Source organism: Pelobates fuscus, chromosome 1, assembly GCF_036172605.1.
Source record: "Pelobates fuscus isolate aPelFus1 chromosome 1, aPelFus1.pri, whole genome shotgun sequence".
Lineage (NCBI taxonomy): Eukaryota > Metazoa > Chordata > Amphibia > Anura > Pelobatidae > Pelobates > Pelobates fuscus.
In genome coordinates, this window is record NC_086317.1 from 126,262,696 (window position 1) to 126,283,457 (window position 20,762).

At 39.7% G+C, this 20,762-nt stretch overlaps 1 protein-coding gene across 1 annotated transcript in view; it reads left to right on the top strand.

Moving 5' to 3' along the window:
- The window catches only part of PHEX (phosphate regulating endopeptidase X-linked), a 231,325-nt gene that overhangs the window by 70,659 nt on the left and 139,904 nt on the right, over positions 1-20,762 (top strand). The window contains exons 7-9 of the mRNA XM_063450262.1: positions 2,402-2,518; positions 8,062-8,145; positions 10,030-10,175. Coding sequence (XP_063306332.1) covers positions 2,402-2,518; positions 8,062-8,145; positions 10,030-10,175 — 347 coding nt within the window. The remainder of the gene's footprint in view (positions 1-2,401; positions 2,519-8,061; positions 8,146-10,029; positions 10,176-20,762) is intronic.

Here is a 20,762-nt window from a genome sequence, read left to right on the forward strand (position 1 = left end):
GCCAAATACTCCAGGTACGCCCCTGGTGACACCAGATATGAGTGGTGGCACTGGGCAAGTGGGCACAGTACACACTGTGAGCCTGACACACACGCTGGCAGGCAGGCAACTGCAATTAGATCACACGGGCAAAAAAAAAAAAGCAGACTGATGTTCTAGCCCTAAAAAGGGCTTTTTGGGGTGCTGTGCTTACAGCAGAGATCAGATGAGTCCTTCAGGACTGTAGGGGACACTGAATACACTAGCCTAGCTATCGATTTCCCTATTACATCAGCAGCAGCTACACTGTCCCTCCTCTCACTAAGAATGCAGCTTCCGTGGGGCGGGGCCTAGCTGTCATGGAGGAAAGACGCACTTCATGTGAGCTCCCTCAATATCTCACTTTAAGCAGCTATCAACAAGCAAATTTCACCCCAGAAGGGGATGACCCAGCAATGTTGCTCCTACCTGACCGACCCGACATGCTTAAGAGCGGTCAGCAACTCGACAGAGTCTTACTTACCTCCGCATGGCAAGTGTGGCCTGGATTTCTTTATATCATGGCTGGAATTGGCACATATTAGACCGGGGAACGTGAGTGCGGGGGTCTTGGGGATATATATATATACACACACATATATGTATACACACGCAGGAAAGAGTAGGTGCACTCACAGGTCTTTTTTCAAAGTGTCACTTTTATTGTAGTTACATATACAATGTCCCGATCAACATTTCGACCCAGGGTATGCGGGGTATTTTTCAAGATCAACAATATAGTGCAGAAAGTGCAAATAAATCAGAAATGTAAAGTAATTACTTACCAATGAAGTGTGAGGAGAGATCCAACACCCGACCGAACACAGAGGTGCACAGGCGGGACACGTGATCAAATGTGATGACGCAAGCGATAGCGTCAGCATTGCTAAGTAACGTGTAAACAACAGAGAGACCATGATTCCCCAGTGCTGTACATAAGAGTGAGGTGCTATAAATAGATGAAAAAAGGAATATAAGAATATCTAGGACAGAGGATTAAGTAGATGAATTATAGGTATTACTGGTTAAACAAATATAGGACCTTAAGAAGTAAAAAAGATATGAGAGAGAATTGTGAATGTGTAAAATCAAGTGAAACAACATGAAAAGTGAGTGAAAACAATATATACACACATCAAGCGTGCTGTGACAGGCTCCTAACGTAATACACTACATGCATGTAAACATTGCAGTCTACTCTAAATGAGTACGGTAGTATAATGCATAAAACTATTATTATGCATAAACCTTATTATACATTATTATTTCATAATATAATTAATGACTAATAACCAAAAAAGCTTAACATAAATCAGGAAGCTGGGTGGATATATCATTATGAAACAAAAATATATAAGTACTGTGCATATTAAAATACCTCTAAATATGCAACATACAATGGTACTATAACTCCATAGTTTAATATGACTAAATAACCTGAGGCAACAAGATATGGCTAAACATTTGCATAAATAATCTATTCAATGAATTAAAGAAACATTGAATAGGTGATTTGTTCATTCAGGCCGTTAGGTACCACAAAGTCTAAATGATGAATCCAATATGCTTCACTTTGAAGCAACAGTCTAGACCTATCACCCCCATGGGATAAATGGGGGATGTGGTCTATGACTATGAAGCAAAGTGTCTGAAGTCTATGGGATTCTGCGAGATAGTGTTTGGCAACAGGTTTGAGTTTCCTCTGCTCTTTAAATGCAGAGGACCTATGGCCTCTGATACGGTCCCATAAAATTAGGTCCATTTTTCCCACATATAATAATCCACAGGGACACGTTATTAAGTATATCACATGATCAGTCATGCAGGTGATATACTGAGTGATGGAGATTCTTTTGCCATTGTGGGGATGGGTGAAGGAGTTGCCGGGATTCACATGGCTACACATAACACAACCACTGCATTTGTAGCAACCAGTTTTCTTATGTATTGTAGGTTTTTTATAGCAGTGTGTAGGATCACTGCGAACCAGCATATCCCTCAGATTTTTGCTCCTTTTATAACTGATGATTGGTTGCTTTTGAAATATGAATGGTAGATTCTTGTCAGAGTGTAATATACTCTAATATTTATGGATAGATTTACGGGTAGTTCTGGGTAGTTCCCGTGTGGAACATCAGAGGTAGATACATCTGGGCTGTATGTGTATATATACTACTGTATTTTGGCTCACCTGCTGCATGTGACAAAATGCTTCTATGCAGACTGAGATATTGCAATGTTACGGTGCACTCCTAATTAAATTTTGTCCCTCTAATATTTATTTATTTGATGCATTAATAAAGGAACAGTAATGACTATATTTTATTTTAAAAAGTTGGTGGCCTTACATATATATTTTATCCCTTTTTTATTTTTTTCATAGTACAGAGATGCCCTTTTCCATTTAATGGTTGATGTTGCAGTTTTCCTTGGAGCAAACAAGACAAGAGCTATATCTGATATGAAATCTATAATTGATCTGGAAACAAAACTTGCTCAGGTAAGTAATCTAAATATAAATTAATAGCATTGTAATACTTTGTAGTCCAGACAATTTAACTGCTGAAAGGTCACCTTGTGTCACCTTTTAGTGAACAGACTCCACATTCTTCTCTGTCATATGTCACTTTGTGCTCTGTATTCAGCTATGAGTAGCCTAAAGAGTCAGCTGGTGTTTTATAATTAAAATTTAATAATCACTGGCATTGCTATGGGGTTTGGTGGGGGTGGGAGGGCTTTGTTCTCATTCATCCTATCTGCCCCCCTGTACATATTAGCTCTAGTAAGGCAGCTCAACTCTACCGAGCCAGTAAGTTTCAATAGTTTGTCAGGGAATCAGGAAGTAGCCTGGACCATCAGTGATTGTGGTCAGCCACAAAGAAGGTGCTGCCTGAAATATTCCCTCGCTCCTTGGCACAGAGGGTTGTGCGTGTCCCTGAAAGAGTTACAAGAGGTTTTCAACCGCTACATGTACAGTGAGGTGTGTTCTGCATTATTTCCAGACTGATCTATGGAGGAAAGGAGTTATATTTTTGTGTTATTTTTAGTGGATGGAATCTCAGTGCAACAAATATTATTGCAACAAATACTGCAATTTCCCCACTGCCATGGCTGATTTGTGACTCCCTGATTTAGTCTCCAAGGCTTGGAGTGTCCTTAGGTCATGACGTAATAATCAAACTAGAAGCAGGTTGTGGTGGAACCAACCTCGCCACCGGGCACTGGAGAAGCCTGGTTGCTCGCCTGCTCCCTTTGGACTATGGCCCTACAGGTTAAAGCTTTTATTTTCCCTGCAGAAAGGCTTGTTCGTGCCTTTCTGCCGGGGGTTCAGTAGATTCCAGCTACCGAACAAACTACCGTACGAGGGACCACCTGGGAGCTTGAGTGTGCCGTCAATTGACTGCCCAGAAGCTGCGGTTAACCGCAGCTTAATTGATGAACGCTGGGTGGCCTTTGTTCGTTTGCCGAACACGTGGCATCGGCCATTTTAACTCCTGAACGGCCAGCGGTGTTCAGCGCTCAAACTATGGAACTGAAAACGGACGCTTTATTGCGCGAACACAGCTGAGCCGCCAGCCTCCTTACCTCTGCATTCGGTAATGGAACCGACTGGCTGTTCATTCGGTAGTTTGACCGTATGAACAGCCTCACCCCAGATAGCCATGTCATGGAGCCTATTCGTGTAACGAAAGACTATGGGAAAGACTTTGGCTCCATGGCGATTGAACTGTATGTATGTGATCTGAGCGCCATTTGGTAATAATGTGCGCCCAGATCTAAGCTATCTAGGGATATGTAGAATGTATATGTTTTATGTACTAAATGTATCAGTATGTAATTTTAAGTCTTTTACTGTCTTTTTGTCTGCCATGTGTGTAATGGAGTTTTGCCTCTGTCCTTGGAGATAATTGGATTACTTCTCAATTATCTCCAAGGCAGAGAGGAGGGATTGTAATGCATTGTGGGATTGTTTAAAGGTGTATGTCTGTGATTGGTCAGTGTCCTATATGTTGCCCAGTTTCCCATCTGGTCCCCTAGGGGAGTGTCCACCAGGTGGGAGACCTGCATAAAAGCCGGGCAGTTAGACCCAGTAAACCAGATTCTGCTTGACCCTCAAACCGAAGTGCCGTCTCGTATTTGGGGGAATTGGATTGTATGCTGATTACCAGGAGTGTAAGCGGATTGTATGCTTTTCCTGTTCAGCTATTCCAGTGTTCGTATGTTTCCAGTTCGGGAGATTGGGGAATTCAAGTGTGTGCAGTTCGGGAGTTGGAAGATTCGTGTAGTTTGCAGTTTGGGAGATTGGTGCTTGCAGTAGCTGCTGGTCTATCTGGAAGGGGATTATCGCCTAAACGGTTTTTATCCTCTTGTGAGCGAAACGGTCCGTTACACAGGTCAGGCCTTTATGTTGTAACAAAAGAGACTCCTAGCAGAAGCCATTCTGATAACACTTTCACCACCCGCCATTGCTAAGGCTCCTCTTCCAGTACAGATTTGGATTCTGCTTTCTTCTGATATTTTCACCATATATAAAGCACCTGTCATTTTGTTATTGCCAGATCCAGCCCATTATTGGACCCAGGGAACTCCTTTAAGGCAGCCATAAGAGTTATGTATGATGACTACCATTGTGTCTCTACTACTCAATCATAACTAAAGATTGTGGCCAGTGGAAGAATATGTCAGACTTTAGACATACCATAGCATTCTCTTGAATTAGCTAGTGCTGCAAAACAAGTTCCACACGGGGTTGCCAAAGTTTTCCAAGGCAGAACTGGCATGTCTATTCCTTCTTATCTGTCTTAATGTTAAAATATCATTGGTTATCATATAGATCAGAGACCTTGGTATGTATCTCCATAACTGCCCCACTGCCTTGATATCTGGCATTCCTTTGTATGAAAACTGCTGCTTTGCCATGAGTATCCAGCCATTAATTAATTAATACTGCAGCATAGTGTTTGCTCTCTCTTATTGGAGCACATTGCTGAAACTGGCACAGTTCTTTAATCTACTCATCTAAGAGAAGCAACACCTCCTTCCCCTACACATTGTGTATTGTGGCCTCCTAAATATAGGACTTGTAACTCAGGAGACATTCTGAACTCATTCCCATTGACAAACATGACTCAGATAACCTATGTCTGGACTTGGTACCCTCTCCTCTATTTCCACTCATCCCTGGCCTCCCATAGCTGAAAACACACAACCTGTCAATTAACTGAAAAATTGGTAAAGTCTCTTTTCTTCATGCATCTGCTGTAGCAGATGTTTTCACAATCCTCCTACTGTTGTAATGACTCTTACCTAATCCTATAATAACCTTACTTGACAAGTGCCACCAATGTTTGGATGTCATCAACAAAACTGCAGAAAGATCACCTCCTACATCCCTCCGACATCCCTACAACTGCTCTCTTAATCTGTTCTGTGGGGCCACTATCTCATATGAACACATATAACTTTCATCACAACTGAAACACCTCAAAGAATACGTAAATGAGAATCTGGCCAAATGTGTTTTTGACCCTATAAATCATCTATAAGAGCCAACATATTTTTTTTGTGTGTGTAAAAAATAAGGATGAGGAACTACATCCTTGTGTAGGTTATAGCACATTAAACTACATAACTATCAAGAACAAATATCCAAGTTCTCTTATGCTTTAACTTTTGGATCAATTTAATGATGCTACCATCAAGTTTGTGCCTCAGAGTATCTATAATCTTATCTGAGTTTTAGAGGAAGAAGAATTCAGTCACATTAAGGTCATTGTGAATACCTTTTGTGCTTGACCTTCTATGTTCCAAAACTTTCTGATTTACATATTCGAGGACTTCCTAGATATACTTACATAGATACATAGTAATCTAGGTTGCAAAAAGATTTAAGTTTATCAAGCCCAACCCTTAAAACACTTTTTATTCTAGTTTTATGCTTCATCATCATAAACCTCAACAGCTTCATCTTCTCTACTTCTCCAGAAATCCTGAACATACATATCAAAACTGTGTCAACATGATTGCTTGACCATTAAAGATATTAGAGATATGTATGCTTGTGGTGTCCAACATTGGTTTTGTGGGTTATTCACTCTCCTCTTACCATACATCCTTTACCAGATGGAAAGCATTCTATCTAAGCCTTTTCTAGACTAATGCCTGAGAATCTTTACTCTATTTCTATATATAATAAAGCCTTTGCAGATCTACCTGATAACTGTACCTAAGTTCAAGGCCTGCTACGAAGTTGTGTTTTTAAGTGTGTGCTGTTCTGTGAAACTGAGTTCCAACTCCTAACAGACACCGTCACTGCAGTCATTTGCATATCATGCAATAATTGTCTTACTCATTAAATAAATATTTGTACCACACTGGTTAAATGTGAAACCGGTTTTAATTTGAATGCATTAAAAAGCTTTTTGTTGAAAAATTGTTCTGTAGAAAATGGCTTAACTTGCTGTAGTGGCTTAACTTGCAGGAATTAAATTATATCTTATATGTCTGAAAGTGCAACCCTGTGTCATGCCTATGTCCTGCTTATGATTTCCAATTACTATGGGTATTCATGCTTCAAGTGAGAACCATGTTCAATTCACAGTTCCACAAACAATTTGCTAAAATCACTTAAAATAACATATTTCCTCATTAAATATCCCCTTCTGAAACCAGAGTAGCATTTTAGCATAAATGTTCTGTCTGTCGGATTTACGGTTGTGCTGATTTATTCATTTGATAAAAAAAGTTTGCCTCTTGAAAAGCAATGCATGACTTGTTCATTCAAATGGCTGGGGGCCCTTATTGTCATTAATGTTTAATTACAAAAAAAATTAATGCGTACAAAGCATACTATAAATAAGCTTAAAATAAATCAAAGTTAAAGGAACACTATAGTCACCTAAATTACTTTATCTAAATAAAGCAGTTTTAGTGTATAGATCATTCCCCTGCAATTTCACTGCTCAATTCACTGTCATTTAGGTGTTAAATCACTTTGTTTCTGTTTATGCAGCCCTAGCCACACCTCCCCTGGCTATGATTGACAGAGCCTGCATGGAAAAAAAAACTGGTTTCACTTTCAAACAGATGTAATTTACCTTAAATAATTGTATCTCAATCTCTAAATTGAACTTTAATCACATACAGGAGGCTCTTGCAGGGTCTAGCAAGCTATTAACATAGCAGGGGATAAGAAAATCTTAATTAAACAGAACTTGCAATAAAAGCCTAAATAGGGCTCTCTTTACAGGAAGTGTTTATGGAAAGCTGTGCAAGTCACATGCAGGGAGGTGTGACTAGGGTTCATAAACAAAGGGATTTAACTCCTAAATGGCAGAGGATTGAGTAGTGAGGCTGCAGAGGCATGTTCTATACACCAAAACTGCTTCATTAAGCTAAAGTTGTTCAGGTGACTATAGTGTCCCTTTAAGATGTTTCTAGAACAGTATTATATAATCTAGAAAGAACCCTTAACTAACCTTTATGATATCCCAAATGGCAAGTCAACGTGAGTTATGCAAGCATTGGTGTAGGTGTAAAATAAAATTAGCGGCTCAAAGCAAGTTTAATAAAAACAACATTCTACAAAGTAATATGGAGCAGGAGACTTCATGGGAACGAAGCAAATGTGAGAATAGTCATGTATTAAGATTACAATAGTTTGAGTAGGACACATAGAGGTAGATTGCCAATAATTCATTAAGTGATTGCAACACTGCCAGCAGATGGCAGTAATAGACAAGATCTAATACTATAGCTTGTCATGAAATAAATAAAAGGAATGATCATTGCACCAACACCAGTGCTTACCAATGTAACTTACATCTATCTATCTATTATTTTTATTATTATTATTGCCATTTATATAGCGCCAACAGATTCCGTAGTGCTTTACAATATCTGTCTGTCTGTCTGTCTAGCATTTTTAATATCATTTACTGTCTAGATATACTGCTTTAAAAAAGGATACATCTACTTTAATATTAAAAATCCATGATTTAATCTGAAAGACACACTGTTTTTTTTTTAAATGTCTTGTTCTAGATAACAGTCCCTCACGAAAACAGGACAAGTGAAGCAATATATAATAAAATGAACATCTCCGAGCTCACTTCTATGATCCCACAGGTATGTTATATAATTATCTGTCTGCATTCCTAGCCTGGCATTGGTATAATCGTATATATCTTGGATAATTTATTTGAAGACCACTTTAATAAATGTTAACAATATTTGTCTTTATTTTTTCCAAAGCCAGAAATAAGTTGCAATGATTTGTTTGTCATTATAATGATGCATATAGTGGAAATTTTAAGATTCTATGAACAGACATGTGGGTTTTACATTTGGTGTTACAATAAATGTATCTAGGTCCACCTGAGCCAGCTTGGTGAGTAAATATCTGGTATGACTAGGCTGCTTTAGCAAATACGCTTCCAAAAGCTGCTGCTGATGCTGATGATTAAAGGACCACTCCAAGTATTGTTATCACTATAGCATGGTGTAGTGGCTATGGTGTCAAGAGTGTCCTGACACTCCATTTTTCCCCTTTGTAAGTAGGCAACCTGGTTTTGAATGGATTGACTTCTTACCTAGGTCCGCTGGATGCCTCATATACAAACACTGTAGAGTCGGAAGATCCTAAACAGATTTTCTAGATTATTGGCTAATTGCATCAGCTGATCACTGTCAGGCAAAGGAGTTAAGCCCTGCAGTTGGTGGGGGTTGCAGGGGACAATAGATCCACCTCCATTGAGTGGGGGATGGGGAAACATTTGTCATTTTTTAAATAACCCTCACACTAGGTCCCCCTCTCCCCCCTGTTTAATAGTCCCGACTTGTGGTCCCCCAGTTAATTACAGGTTCCATTTTATTATATTAGTGACTGGCCAGCAATAGTAACCCAGTCACTTGTCTTTTTTTATAACAGGTAGGTGCCACTGGCTGCTCACTGTTTAGTAGCATGGTGGGTAGGTGCAGGAGGGCAAAGGTGGAATATAAGAAGTGGCAGGGAGCAAAGTTTTAATTTTGTAACTAAAACAAACTAATGAAAGAATGAATTGCATGGAAGAAATTTAGGCCTACAAGCAGGCTGTTTTTTTGTTTAATTTTTTGTCATTTGGATTTGCTCATTCATCTTTCGGACAAATGGACGAATAGCCGAAATTCGTCTGCAAACGAACGCCCAAGTCTACTATCATTATAAATGATGCACAAAGATCTTTTGAGGTAATGGAGGAAGGACATGAATAAGAGATGAGCATTGTGGAAGAATTTTCTGTGACAAAGAAAATGGAACTCCACTTGTTTGTCACATTTGTCAGGCGTAGGAAAAATACATAAGATAAAGTAGTCCCTACTTGTCTTGTGTTTTAAAGAAAAATAGATGAGAAAATAAGAACAGATTGGGAAAGATGAAGAGAAGAGGAAACAAAAAGAGAAAGATAAGTTTTAGGTGACCGAGCCACTTTAAGATACCTGAATTTTCCCTCTTATTTCTGGTGTGTTATTTTAGTATTTTCTTTAAATAAACTTTAAAGAGGATTTTTTTTCTAAATTTGTGGCCATTTGTCAATGCATTCGTAGCTTTTCTCAATGTCCTTGATAATGTTGCTTAGCAACTATATGCAATACTCAGCTTCCTTTTCATGTTATACACAGGCCCTTTGTAATTCTCTATGGTAACTTCTGTCATAAAGTGTCTCTTGCAAAAGGACAATAAAGCTTACAAGTATTCAGGTGAGGTGATGGCATAGCTTCTACAGCAGTATACACTATATCAAACATGGAAGTGTGAACTCAAAATTGCTCTCTTTTGTAGAAAACTAAAACAAATGTCTCCCATTTATCATTAGCTATGTCTGGGGCCTAATTTGTGGTTGTACATCTATTTTAAATCTTCTTTTTTAATTATGGGTTTTGACAATAGTCAACATTACTTAATGAAAAGCTTGTGTACGTTACTTCACATGACCCCCCCTCTCCACAATTTTACACTTTGCTTTTTTACAGTTTCAGTGGCTGGCCTACTTGAATGAAATCATTGACTTCACCATGCATCCTGAACTTAAATACATTGACTCTTCGGAAAATGTGATTGTTCGGGTTCCACAATATTTGAAAGACTTGTTTCATATAATAGAAGCTGAGGACAAAAGGTAAACAATTTTCTCTTCTAGCATAAAAAAACTAAAATCAGGGCTATTCACTAAATTCCAAATTGTTGAGAAATGATATATGATCATTGCTATTGCAATATTCAACAATTTAGTGAATAAGCCATATTGTGTATGGAGGTGTAATGTTGCATGATCAAATGATACATAGTTTATGGCAAAACAGTACATTGATCTGCAAATACAAGTTGCACATGGCATTTAAATAAAGTTGCGATAAAAAAAAATCTAAATGTTGATTGTTGTTACACATTGTTCATTCAAAGACTTAAAGGGACACTATAGTCACCAAACAACTTTACCTTATTGAAGCAGTTTTGGTGTATTAATCATTTCCATGCAGTGTCACTGCTCAACTCTCTGCCATTTAGGAGGTAAATCACTTTATTTATGCATCCTATTCATACCTCCCTGCATGTGACTTGCACAGACTTCCTGAACTCTTCCTGTAAAGAGTCAGCTAATGTTTATACTTCCTTCATTGCAAATTCTACTTAATGTAAAATGTATTATCCCCTGCACTGTTGATAGCTTGCTAAACCCCACAGAAGCATTCTGTGTATGATTAAAGTTCACTTTAGAGAGCAGGAAATAAGAACTAAGTTACATCTAATTGAAAGTGAAACATTTTTTTAAACTTTTTTTTATGCATGGTGTGTGAGTCACAGCCAGGGGAGGTGTGACTAGGGCTGCATGGACAGAAACAAAAGGGATTTAACTTCTAAATGGCAGAGATTTGAACAGTGAGACTGCACAATCATGATCTATACACTAAAACTGCTTCCTTAAGCTAAAGTTGTTTTAGTGACTATAGTGTATTAAATATTTAGTGCATGTAATTCTTGATGTATTTTAAGACAGACAATGCTCCAAGACAAAACACTTCAAAGTATTAGATAAAATCTATTATTCTGCTTTGGAATTCTTGCACGTATACACTAGTTTAACATCGACAAGGGAAAATGCTCTCTGCCTCATTATGAATCAATCACACATAGGAAATGACTGATTTCTGGTTATAGGTTTACGTGTGTGCTGTTTGCTGACATGCGAGGATTGACAGAATGAGGAGTCTAAATAATTTGGAATGTATCTGTCACCCTTTTTGCAACACAGGTTTGATAAAATGTTTACAGGGATGGACTTGAAAATTGAGCAATTGAGCAACATCATAATCCAAGGCTACTAAATCTAAAAATGCCTCACAGATAGTCTATCCTTCAATAGCATTCTTGCAATAAGACCATGGAGTCAGACAATGTAACTAAGTGGATGTAGCCACTAAGTCTAGATGCTCCCTAGTCGGTAAAAGGCTGCAAAATTAAAGCTCCTATTAAAAGCTGACAAACCCCCCATTATAAGTGAACCGTGCTAAACAAAACGTGCAGAGTGAAAAAGTAACATATCGCCCAACGCGTTTCGGCGCTACTAAAGCGCCTTTGTCAAAGGCAGAATGGGTCTGACATTGTCTGACTCCATGGTCTTATTGCAAGAATGCTATTGAAGGATACATTGTCTGACTCCATGGTCTTATTGCAAGAATGCTATTGAAGGATAGACTATCTGTGAGGCATTTTTAGATTTAGTAGCCTTGTCAACGATTTATAGGGAGGATATCTATTTAGGTGTCTCTCTATCTAGTACTAGTTAGCAATCTGAGCTACTTTATGCCAAGTGGACCTGTACCAATTCCAGTGTTTTCATATATATTTTAGCGTCTCCTCTCTTCACAATTTTTGTGTGAGCGCTACTGAAGCTTAACACTGGGTGGTCTCTACCTATTAGAACATCTTGCAACTATTTGATATTATGTAGATACTCTGCAATTACAGCGGTTTCTTTAGAGGTATAAGAGGATCTGTTTATTTTTGTGGTTTGATATCCATTTTTTTTATATAGGATTAGCCACCTGCATCATTTCTCATCCTACCTCAGGCATTTTTATGCTGATTTGCTCAGTATGGTATTCTGACATTTTGAGATTTTATAGCTCCCATCTGGGATTCACATATATGGGTGTTTTTTAAGTAATTAGTTAGGTTTATTGTATATTTATAATAAACTATTTGTTTAATTTTTATTTTTAATTTTTTGCTTTTTCATGTAGACCATTTATTCAGATATCCATATTGTGATCTTGGATCTACTAGTGAGAATCCTCGATCATTTTTTTTCTTCTTTTTCAAGTTTAACCAGGGTTACCCCCTATTTTGGATATCTGGTAGACGCTCACACAGCTACCCTAATAGGGAGATTGTGTGTTTTTGTTTAATTATTTTTATTTATTTTTTTCATTTCAGTGTTAAAGGGACACTGTAAGCACCAAAACCATTACATCTTATTGTAGTGGTTTTTTTTTTTGCACAGGCTCTGATATAGAAACATAGAAACATAGAATGTGACGGCAGATAGGAACCATTCGGCCCATCTAGTCGGCCCATCTAGTCTTCTAAATACTTTCATTAGTCCCTGGCCTTATCTTGATAAATGTAAGCACTGCTGTTTGTGCTTAACAGCAGTTCTTAAAATTGTCACTGTGGATGCCTCTGCTGTCTATTACTCAGACATTCACTATAAGTTATTCTGCAATTCATTCAACACAGCCAAACACACAGCCATTGTATTCAATGCTTCTCTATAAGTAGCACCCGACTGGCAGAGGACAGGGATTGCTGTAAGTGTACTTTATGTGAAGCATTGATTTTGGCCGGAGATAATTGATTATGATAATATAGTAGCATGCGGAACAACTGCAGCACCGAGACTGGGACAGCTCTAGATTAAAGATGAGTTTAACAATTTTATTTTAAAAGTAGGGGCTCAATAATGTTAACAAGTGCAGGAACACTCTAACTTTATAATTAAAGTCTGACAGAAACATTAAATATATGCAGTGTTTCACACTGAAATGCTGCACGTACAGACTCCGAGCACCATGACTAGACATGTGCAATTCGTTTCGGTCTGAATATGAATTTGGACGAATATCGGGCAATTCGGACATTCGGGAACTTGCGAATGTCCGAATTGTCGATTTGCCGAGGTCCCGAAGTTCCCAAATTACCGAATTTCCGAAGTGTCGAAGTGTCGAAGTGTCGAAGTTGCCGAAGTTCCAAAGCACAGTATTGCTTTAGTACTAATATACTTACCCAGTGAAAGAAGAAGAATGTTACATTGTATACAATTTTAAATAAAAAGTATACAAACGTAGCCAGGATTCACCTGTAAGCATTTGCAACACTTACAACAATCAAGTAACACACATTCATATAAAATGTAAGTTACTTGGCCAGTCAGTGTAATTACAGGAATGAATAAGTAGATAACTCCCTAATTCCCACGGTATTAGGGAGCTATCTATTAAAAGGCTGAAAGACCTGAATTGGTCTTTCAGCCAAATTTACTAATATTAAGTAAAGATTACTTAGTATTAGTAAATTATGCCCCTACTCGCTATACTGCGAGTAGGGGCATGTCTATTAAACAGTAACACTGTTAAAAAAAGTCCCCCTTCCCGAGCCCCCACCCGCGATTTTAAACTAAAGGGGGGACCAATTGCTCCCCCCCGCCCCCACCCCTGAGCAGCGGGTGGGGGCCCTAAATTATAATAAGGGGGGACCTAATGTCCTCCCCCCTGGCCGCCACCCCTGAGCGGTGGGTGGGGGCCCTAAATTATATTAAGGGGGGGACCTAATCTCCTTCCCCCTGGCCCCCACCCCTGAACGGTGGATGGGGGCCCTACAGTAAAATAAGGGGGGGACCTAATGTCCTCCCCCTGGCCCCCACCCCTGAGCGGTGGGTGGGGGCCCTAAATACTAATAAGGGGGGGACCTAATGTCCTCCCCCCTGGCCCCCACCCCTGAGCGGTGGTTGGTGGCCCTACAGTAAAATACGGGGGGGGACCTAATGTCCTCCCCAATGGCCCCCACCCCTGAGCGGTGGGTGGGGACCCTAAATACTAATAAGGGGGGGGACCTAATGTGCTCCCCCCTGACCCCCACCCTGAGCGGTGGGTGGGGACCCTAAATACTAATAAGGGGGGGGACCTAATGTGCTCCCCCCTGACCCCCACCCTGAGCGGTGGGTGGGGGCCCCTACATTAAAATAAGGGGGGACCTAATGTCCTCTCCCCTGGCCCCCACCCCTGAGCGCCGGGTGGGGGCCCTAAATACTAATTAGAGGGGACCTAATGTCCTCCCCCCTGGCCCCCACCCCTGAGTGGCGGGTGGGGGCCCTAAATACTAATAAGGGGGGGACCTAATGTCCTCCCCCTGGCCCCCACCTCTGAGCGGTGGGTGGGGGCCCTAAATACCAATAGGGGGGAACCTAATGTCCTCCCCCCTGGCCCCCACCCGTGAGCGGCGGTTGGGGGCCCTAAATACTAATAAGGGGGGGACCTAATGTCCTCCCCCCTGGCACCCACCCCTGAGCGGTGGATGGGGGCCCTAAATACTAATAAAGGGGGGGGACCTAATGTCCTCCCCCCCTGGCCCCCACCCCTGAGCGGCGGGCGGGGGCCCTAAATACCAATAGGGGGGAACCTATTGTCCTCCCCCCCCGCCCCCCACCCCTGAGCGGCGGGTGGGGGCCCTAAAAAAAATGTCCCCCCCCAGGTGACTAGGGGTCCCCAAACCCCTAGTCACCCCCTCCCCCCCCAAAAAAAATGATCCCCCTACCTACCCCCCTCACCCTAAAAATAATGAGGGGGGACCTTTAACTAAGAACTTGTAAAAAAAAATTTAAAAAAATAACTTACCATTCAATGTTTTCTTTCTTCTAAAATCTTCTTTTTTTCAGCCCCCAAAAAGGCCAAATAAAAAAACATAATAACCGCCGCAATTTAAAAAAAAAAAAAAACGAGCGCAAAAAAAAATAATCCTTCTTCACCCATGGAGGGCTCCGCGCAGACTGAGCTCTGCAGGGCGGGGGAAGGCTTATAAAGCCTTGTCCCTCCCTGCAATTAGGCTCAGAGCACTCCCCCCTGGCTGCTCACTGTTTACTAGACATGCCCCTACTCGCGGTATAGCGAGTAGGGGCAAAATTTACTAATACTAAGTCATTTTTACTTAGTATTAGTAAATTCGTCTGAAAGACCAATTTAGGTCTTTCAGCCTTTTTGGTAGATAACTCCCTAATACCGTGGGAATTAGGGAGTTATCTACTAAGCGGCTGCAATTGAAGTCCCGAAGTCCCGAAATTCCAAAGTTGCTGAAGTCCTGAATTGCGAAAATTCTGAATTTTTGAATGCCGAATCGAACCGAAAATGTTCCCAATGCACATGCCTAACCATGACTACTTCAAATCACTGAAGTAGTCATGGTGCTTGGAGTAACCCCTTAAGATTCTTTACAATTAGTATTTAATCTTAGCCCTGTTCCCCTAGTTTGTACAGTGCCTTGGGTGAATATCGTATATTAGTGATTAGTGATATAATGATATTAGTGCAAGTAGTGAATAATCAAGTTATAGATTTATTCAAACTCAGTGAGGGTTACTTATAAAAAGTATCATCACTTTTTATGCAGATTTTCTGCTGTATTTCCTATTTGTGCCTATTTATTCCCATTTATTGTGCCAAAATATACCGACTGCGTCTTTTATGTCAATTATTTGTGCATTGGTTTTGTGTTCTTTTTCTTGGTTCACAAATGAATTGTTTCCAATGTAAAAATAGAGGTGTAAAAGTGCTTTTTTGTTTCTTCCAACACGGTTTTTACCTTTGTCAGATAAGGCATAGTTGAGTAGTTCATATTCTTTCTATTTGTCAATCTCGAAAAATTCCTTTCAAATATATATATGTACATATTTTTTTAATAATTATTACTGTTTTACTGTTCAAATATATATATGTACATATTTTTTTAATAATTATTACTGTTTTACTGTTCTAATCACCAGTGGTTTACTTTCACTTTACTTCTACTTTCTCGAGTAACATTTCAGCAAGATATATAGACATATAACAAACGAAGCCTCTCCCTTACACTAGCCTATAACTTGCCTATTGAATGTTTCATGATTTAATTCACATGTCTAGATATCTAACTATTTGCTATTACTGTACACAACTGTTACTCATTACTGTTATTTTCCTGCCTACCAACTAAAATATAAAAATGTGCTTGTAAATCATCTGTCCAGCATGTTTAGCGTGGAAAAACTTGAGGATTGCTCTCGGGGCACCTCAGGCCTGCATGTACCCGTTATACGCACTGCAAAAATAAAAAATTTAAAAAAAAAAAAAAAAAAAAAAAGAAAAGAAAGCAACAACAAAAAAAAGAAAGAAAGGAGTAACATGTGGTAGAAAGGCAAGATTATATTGGAGAAGGCAGAAAAAAAACCCATAAATATATAAAGGGTTAAGCAGCATTTTGTAAATGTAAGAAACCCATTTTATACATAGTTACCCCTTTCAATTTTCTGCGAAACCCTTTTTTGTCCATTTAAGATGTGTGTACATACATACTCACAGAGATACATGCATGTAAATGGAAGGACTTCACATTTCATCTCAATGTGATTTTAAATAGATATATATTTTAAATAGTATAAAAATGTTTGTGGAGGTTTTGGAAAATCATATTTATGTGCTTTTTGCTTCACTGATTAATTGATTGCCATGAGCTTATGATATCTTGGCGAGATGGATATAGGACACTTAACAGCATCTGGAGATTAACAGAACCCACAATCTCATCAGATGTCTGCTCCAGGCATTTTGTCACAACTCAGGACATTTCATTTAAGATTAGAGGCATTCCTGTGAAGGGTTGAATTATTTCCTATAACAATCAATGCTGTTCCAGTCACCCCGAAGACGAGATACAATAACACATTACAATCTCCGTTGGCTTCTATTCCACAGTCGCTTTGTGGACTCATGCTGCTTCTGTGAACATATTTTCACATTTTAAGCAGGGTGTTTGCCAAACAATTTCACAGATAAATGACTTCTATTTATAGATATACACCTTTTCATGGTAGTTTCGCTTTATAAAGTATCCACTTATATCTCATCCAATCTATATTATGCGTTGGTACTTCCAGTAAAGCAGAGAAATTTGTAACTACAAACTATGCCAACAGATTGTCTGTTTCTTAAGCTTAGTGCTGCCATTTTGTTAGGAGTATACACTAATATCTTTGATGTAAATCAGTGTTTCTATTCTCCATATTATTAAGACGTTTACATTAGCATTATGGTTATGTGGAGCTATAATAATACCTATATTTGTTAAATTTCTTCTACTTTTATATAGAGATATGGAATTGAGAAATTTTTGGATTTGTTACACCAAGGCTCATTGTATTTGATATATAACACATGCAGTATACTTATGGAAGGAATTATTGTATGTTTTATATGTGTCAGGCCTTTTCTTTTTATAGCAGTTTCATATGCTTTAATATGTGGTGTATGGTATGTTTGTAATTTCACATAGCTAATAGCTATAGGAAGTTAGCTTTTGGAATCTCTTGGCATCTCTTTGCACCATGCAAGAGGATGGTTAAAGGGACATTCCAGGCACCAAAACAACTAGGTCTAATCTTATGGTGCCCCCAGAGACACTTACCTCACTTAGGTTAAACCGTTCTCGAACGGCGAGAAAAACTGTATATAATATGTGTGGGTACAGTAAATGAGTAAGAGGAAAATTGCAGCTAAACACAAACACCGCAGAAATGTAAAAACAGCCCTGGTCCTTAACGGTAAGAAAACTGAAAAACGGTATGGTCACCAAGGGGTTAAACCAGTCTCTAAATAGTAGTTTCAGGGAATACAGCGACTGGCTTTAAAGGGAAACTGTAGGCACCATTACTGCTTCCTCTCATTTACATGGTTACAGTGTCTGGAGTCCACTGACACTGTCCTTCCATTCAGCATTAAAGTGAGCAAGACTTAAGACACTATAACCAATTCAGTGTGATCGAATGCATACAGTGTCCCTTTAAGTAGTGGCAGCCGGTAACTCCCTTTATGCCATTGGTGATATTGCAGTCAGTAAACAGCTGCTACCTGCTAACTGTAGCGACAGACATTATAGTGAGCAGCAGCTGGCTGTTGAAAAGTAGCAACAAGATTCCCCTCCCCATGTGACATTACAATGCCCCACCCATATGAACCAACACCAGTGATGCACACAGTGTGTGTTTACATTAAAAAGCCTGCAGAGACAGGCTATAGACACCAGAAACACTATATTAAGCTGCAGTGGTTCTGGGGACTATAGTGTCCCTTTAATGTGAGGTAAATAAGAGATTAGTGCCACTAATAATATACTAGATTGCCTAATTACAACCAGATGAGGATGATGATGGGCTCTAGCTGCAGTCTGGCTCCACTGGTCTGGTGTAGGACAGGCTCTCTGGAGGCTGTTTGTAACTGTGGTCACAAAAATCTTGGGGAACGGGAAGTAGCTACATTTTTTGGGGCCCCTTACACAGCTCAAGGGTCATTGTGACGCCTGTGGAACTCTACCAGCCCTGCTGTTTGCTTTCACAGTCCGGAGGGGAGATCAGTGATCTCCCTACCCGGCCCACAGGCACTCTGCTGGCAGCCGACAGGAGAGAGAACCCGGGGGAGCTCTTACCTGCAGCTCCACCGGGTTCTCCTCTCGCTAGCAAGGAGTATTGCCGCGGTTACCATGGCAATGCTCCGTTCTCATGAGAGTGAACTCTAGCCTGAGCTGCAGGCTAGAGTTCACTCCCCCACTAGAACCGCCAGGGACTGGAAAGAAAGCAATGTCTCCCCCTCCCTCAGCAAAGGTAAGAAGGGAGGTGGGACATTAACTATATTTATTTAGTTATTATTTAATCATTTAAAAAATATATATCTTTAATCTGCGCCCCTATCCCCTCACACAAACTATAACCCCCTACACACTGCACCACACACAAATCTACTGCCCCCTTACACACAGAGCCCCCCTTACACACAGAGCCCCCCTTACACACACAGCCCCCCCTTACACACACTGCCCTCCCTAAACACACATAGCCCCAATACAAAAACTGCCCCCTTATACACACAGCCCCCTCTTACACACATAGCCCCCAATACACACACTGCCCCCCATACACACACACAGCACCCCTCACACACACAGCACCCCTCACACAAAAACACACTGCGCCACTCACACACAAACATACTGCTCCCAATACACACACTGCACCCTTTACACACAAACACACAGCTCCCAATATACACATTGCTACCCCATACATACACTGCACCCCTCTCACACACACACTACCCCTCCATACACATACTGCGACCCTCACACACATTGCACCCCTCACACACATACACACTACAGCCCCTATCCCGGCAGATCCTGGGTAAGTTATCAAATGTTTCTTAAACGGTTTGACTACTTACTCTGGGAGGGTTCCACAGCAACTCCTGGTACCAAAACCACTACATAAAGCTGTAGTGGTTATTGTGCCTGGATTGTTTCTTAAAATGATCTGCCAGTGCCCCTCCCGAGATTAGCTTCTGGATCCGCCACTGGGAAGTGATCTCCATATAAGATTACATTTTCATCTATACATTTACTGTCTATTTCACACCAAAATATGTACATATTGTAAGATATAAGATATACCTACATACAAGCCACTTCATATTGCTCGCATTTTTGTTGATGATTGGTGCATCAGTACTACAATAATAAAAAAAATGAATCCTCAAATACAGCTCTAATAAGTTTCTTCCCATAAAATTTTAGACATGGCTTATACTTTTACTTCTATGCCCTTTATAGATGCCACACAAAAACAAACGAGCGCTTCCTGTTTGATATATTTTGGCATAACAATTTGGGCTGATTGCAAGGTTACAACATTATCTCAGCATGTTAAGATTAAGTCAATTTGTTTTCGCCCTGTTATTGCTCATAGATCTGTTTAATTTCACCTAGATGTGTTGGGCTTACAAGGGGATTTGTATCAAGTCAGTGTGATGGAAAGAGGACTGGGGACTCCTAAGTACTTCTTGTTGTGAAATATTATCCTATTAATTTCGGTAGCATAGCTTTGCCAACATAGCACGATTTTCAAGGGAAGCTTGAAATTCTAGGTAAGCTTTTAATCCAAGTAAATTATAGTCAGGCGGTATAATCTTAATAATACATTTCAGGAAGGCACTCCGCAGGTAGTGTAACCGAGTCTCTCATACAATGTGTTCATGATATGCTGCAATATTTAGAGATTGCTTGTGATGTGTAATAAAATACAGAGGTTTTTAAAAGTGTGTTAAGATGTATAAACCAAAAGCAGACAATTATATTAAATGCTGTATATATGATATATTAATTTGGCCAGTAGGAAGGCAATACTGATAATGTGTGTTGAGAAGTAAAAATAATTATGTACACAAGTTATTTGTGTATATGTTATGCACTCTCTCAGATTGAGAGAGATTCAAGTTAAAGTGTGCAATTATTCTGTAAATCTCATAACTTCTAACCAGTCTATATTATTATATTATTGAGATCTGCACTGCTGGACTGAAATGTAATTAGATTTATTTTGCTATCAGTTTGGATGGACCAAGCAGCGCTTTCA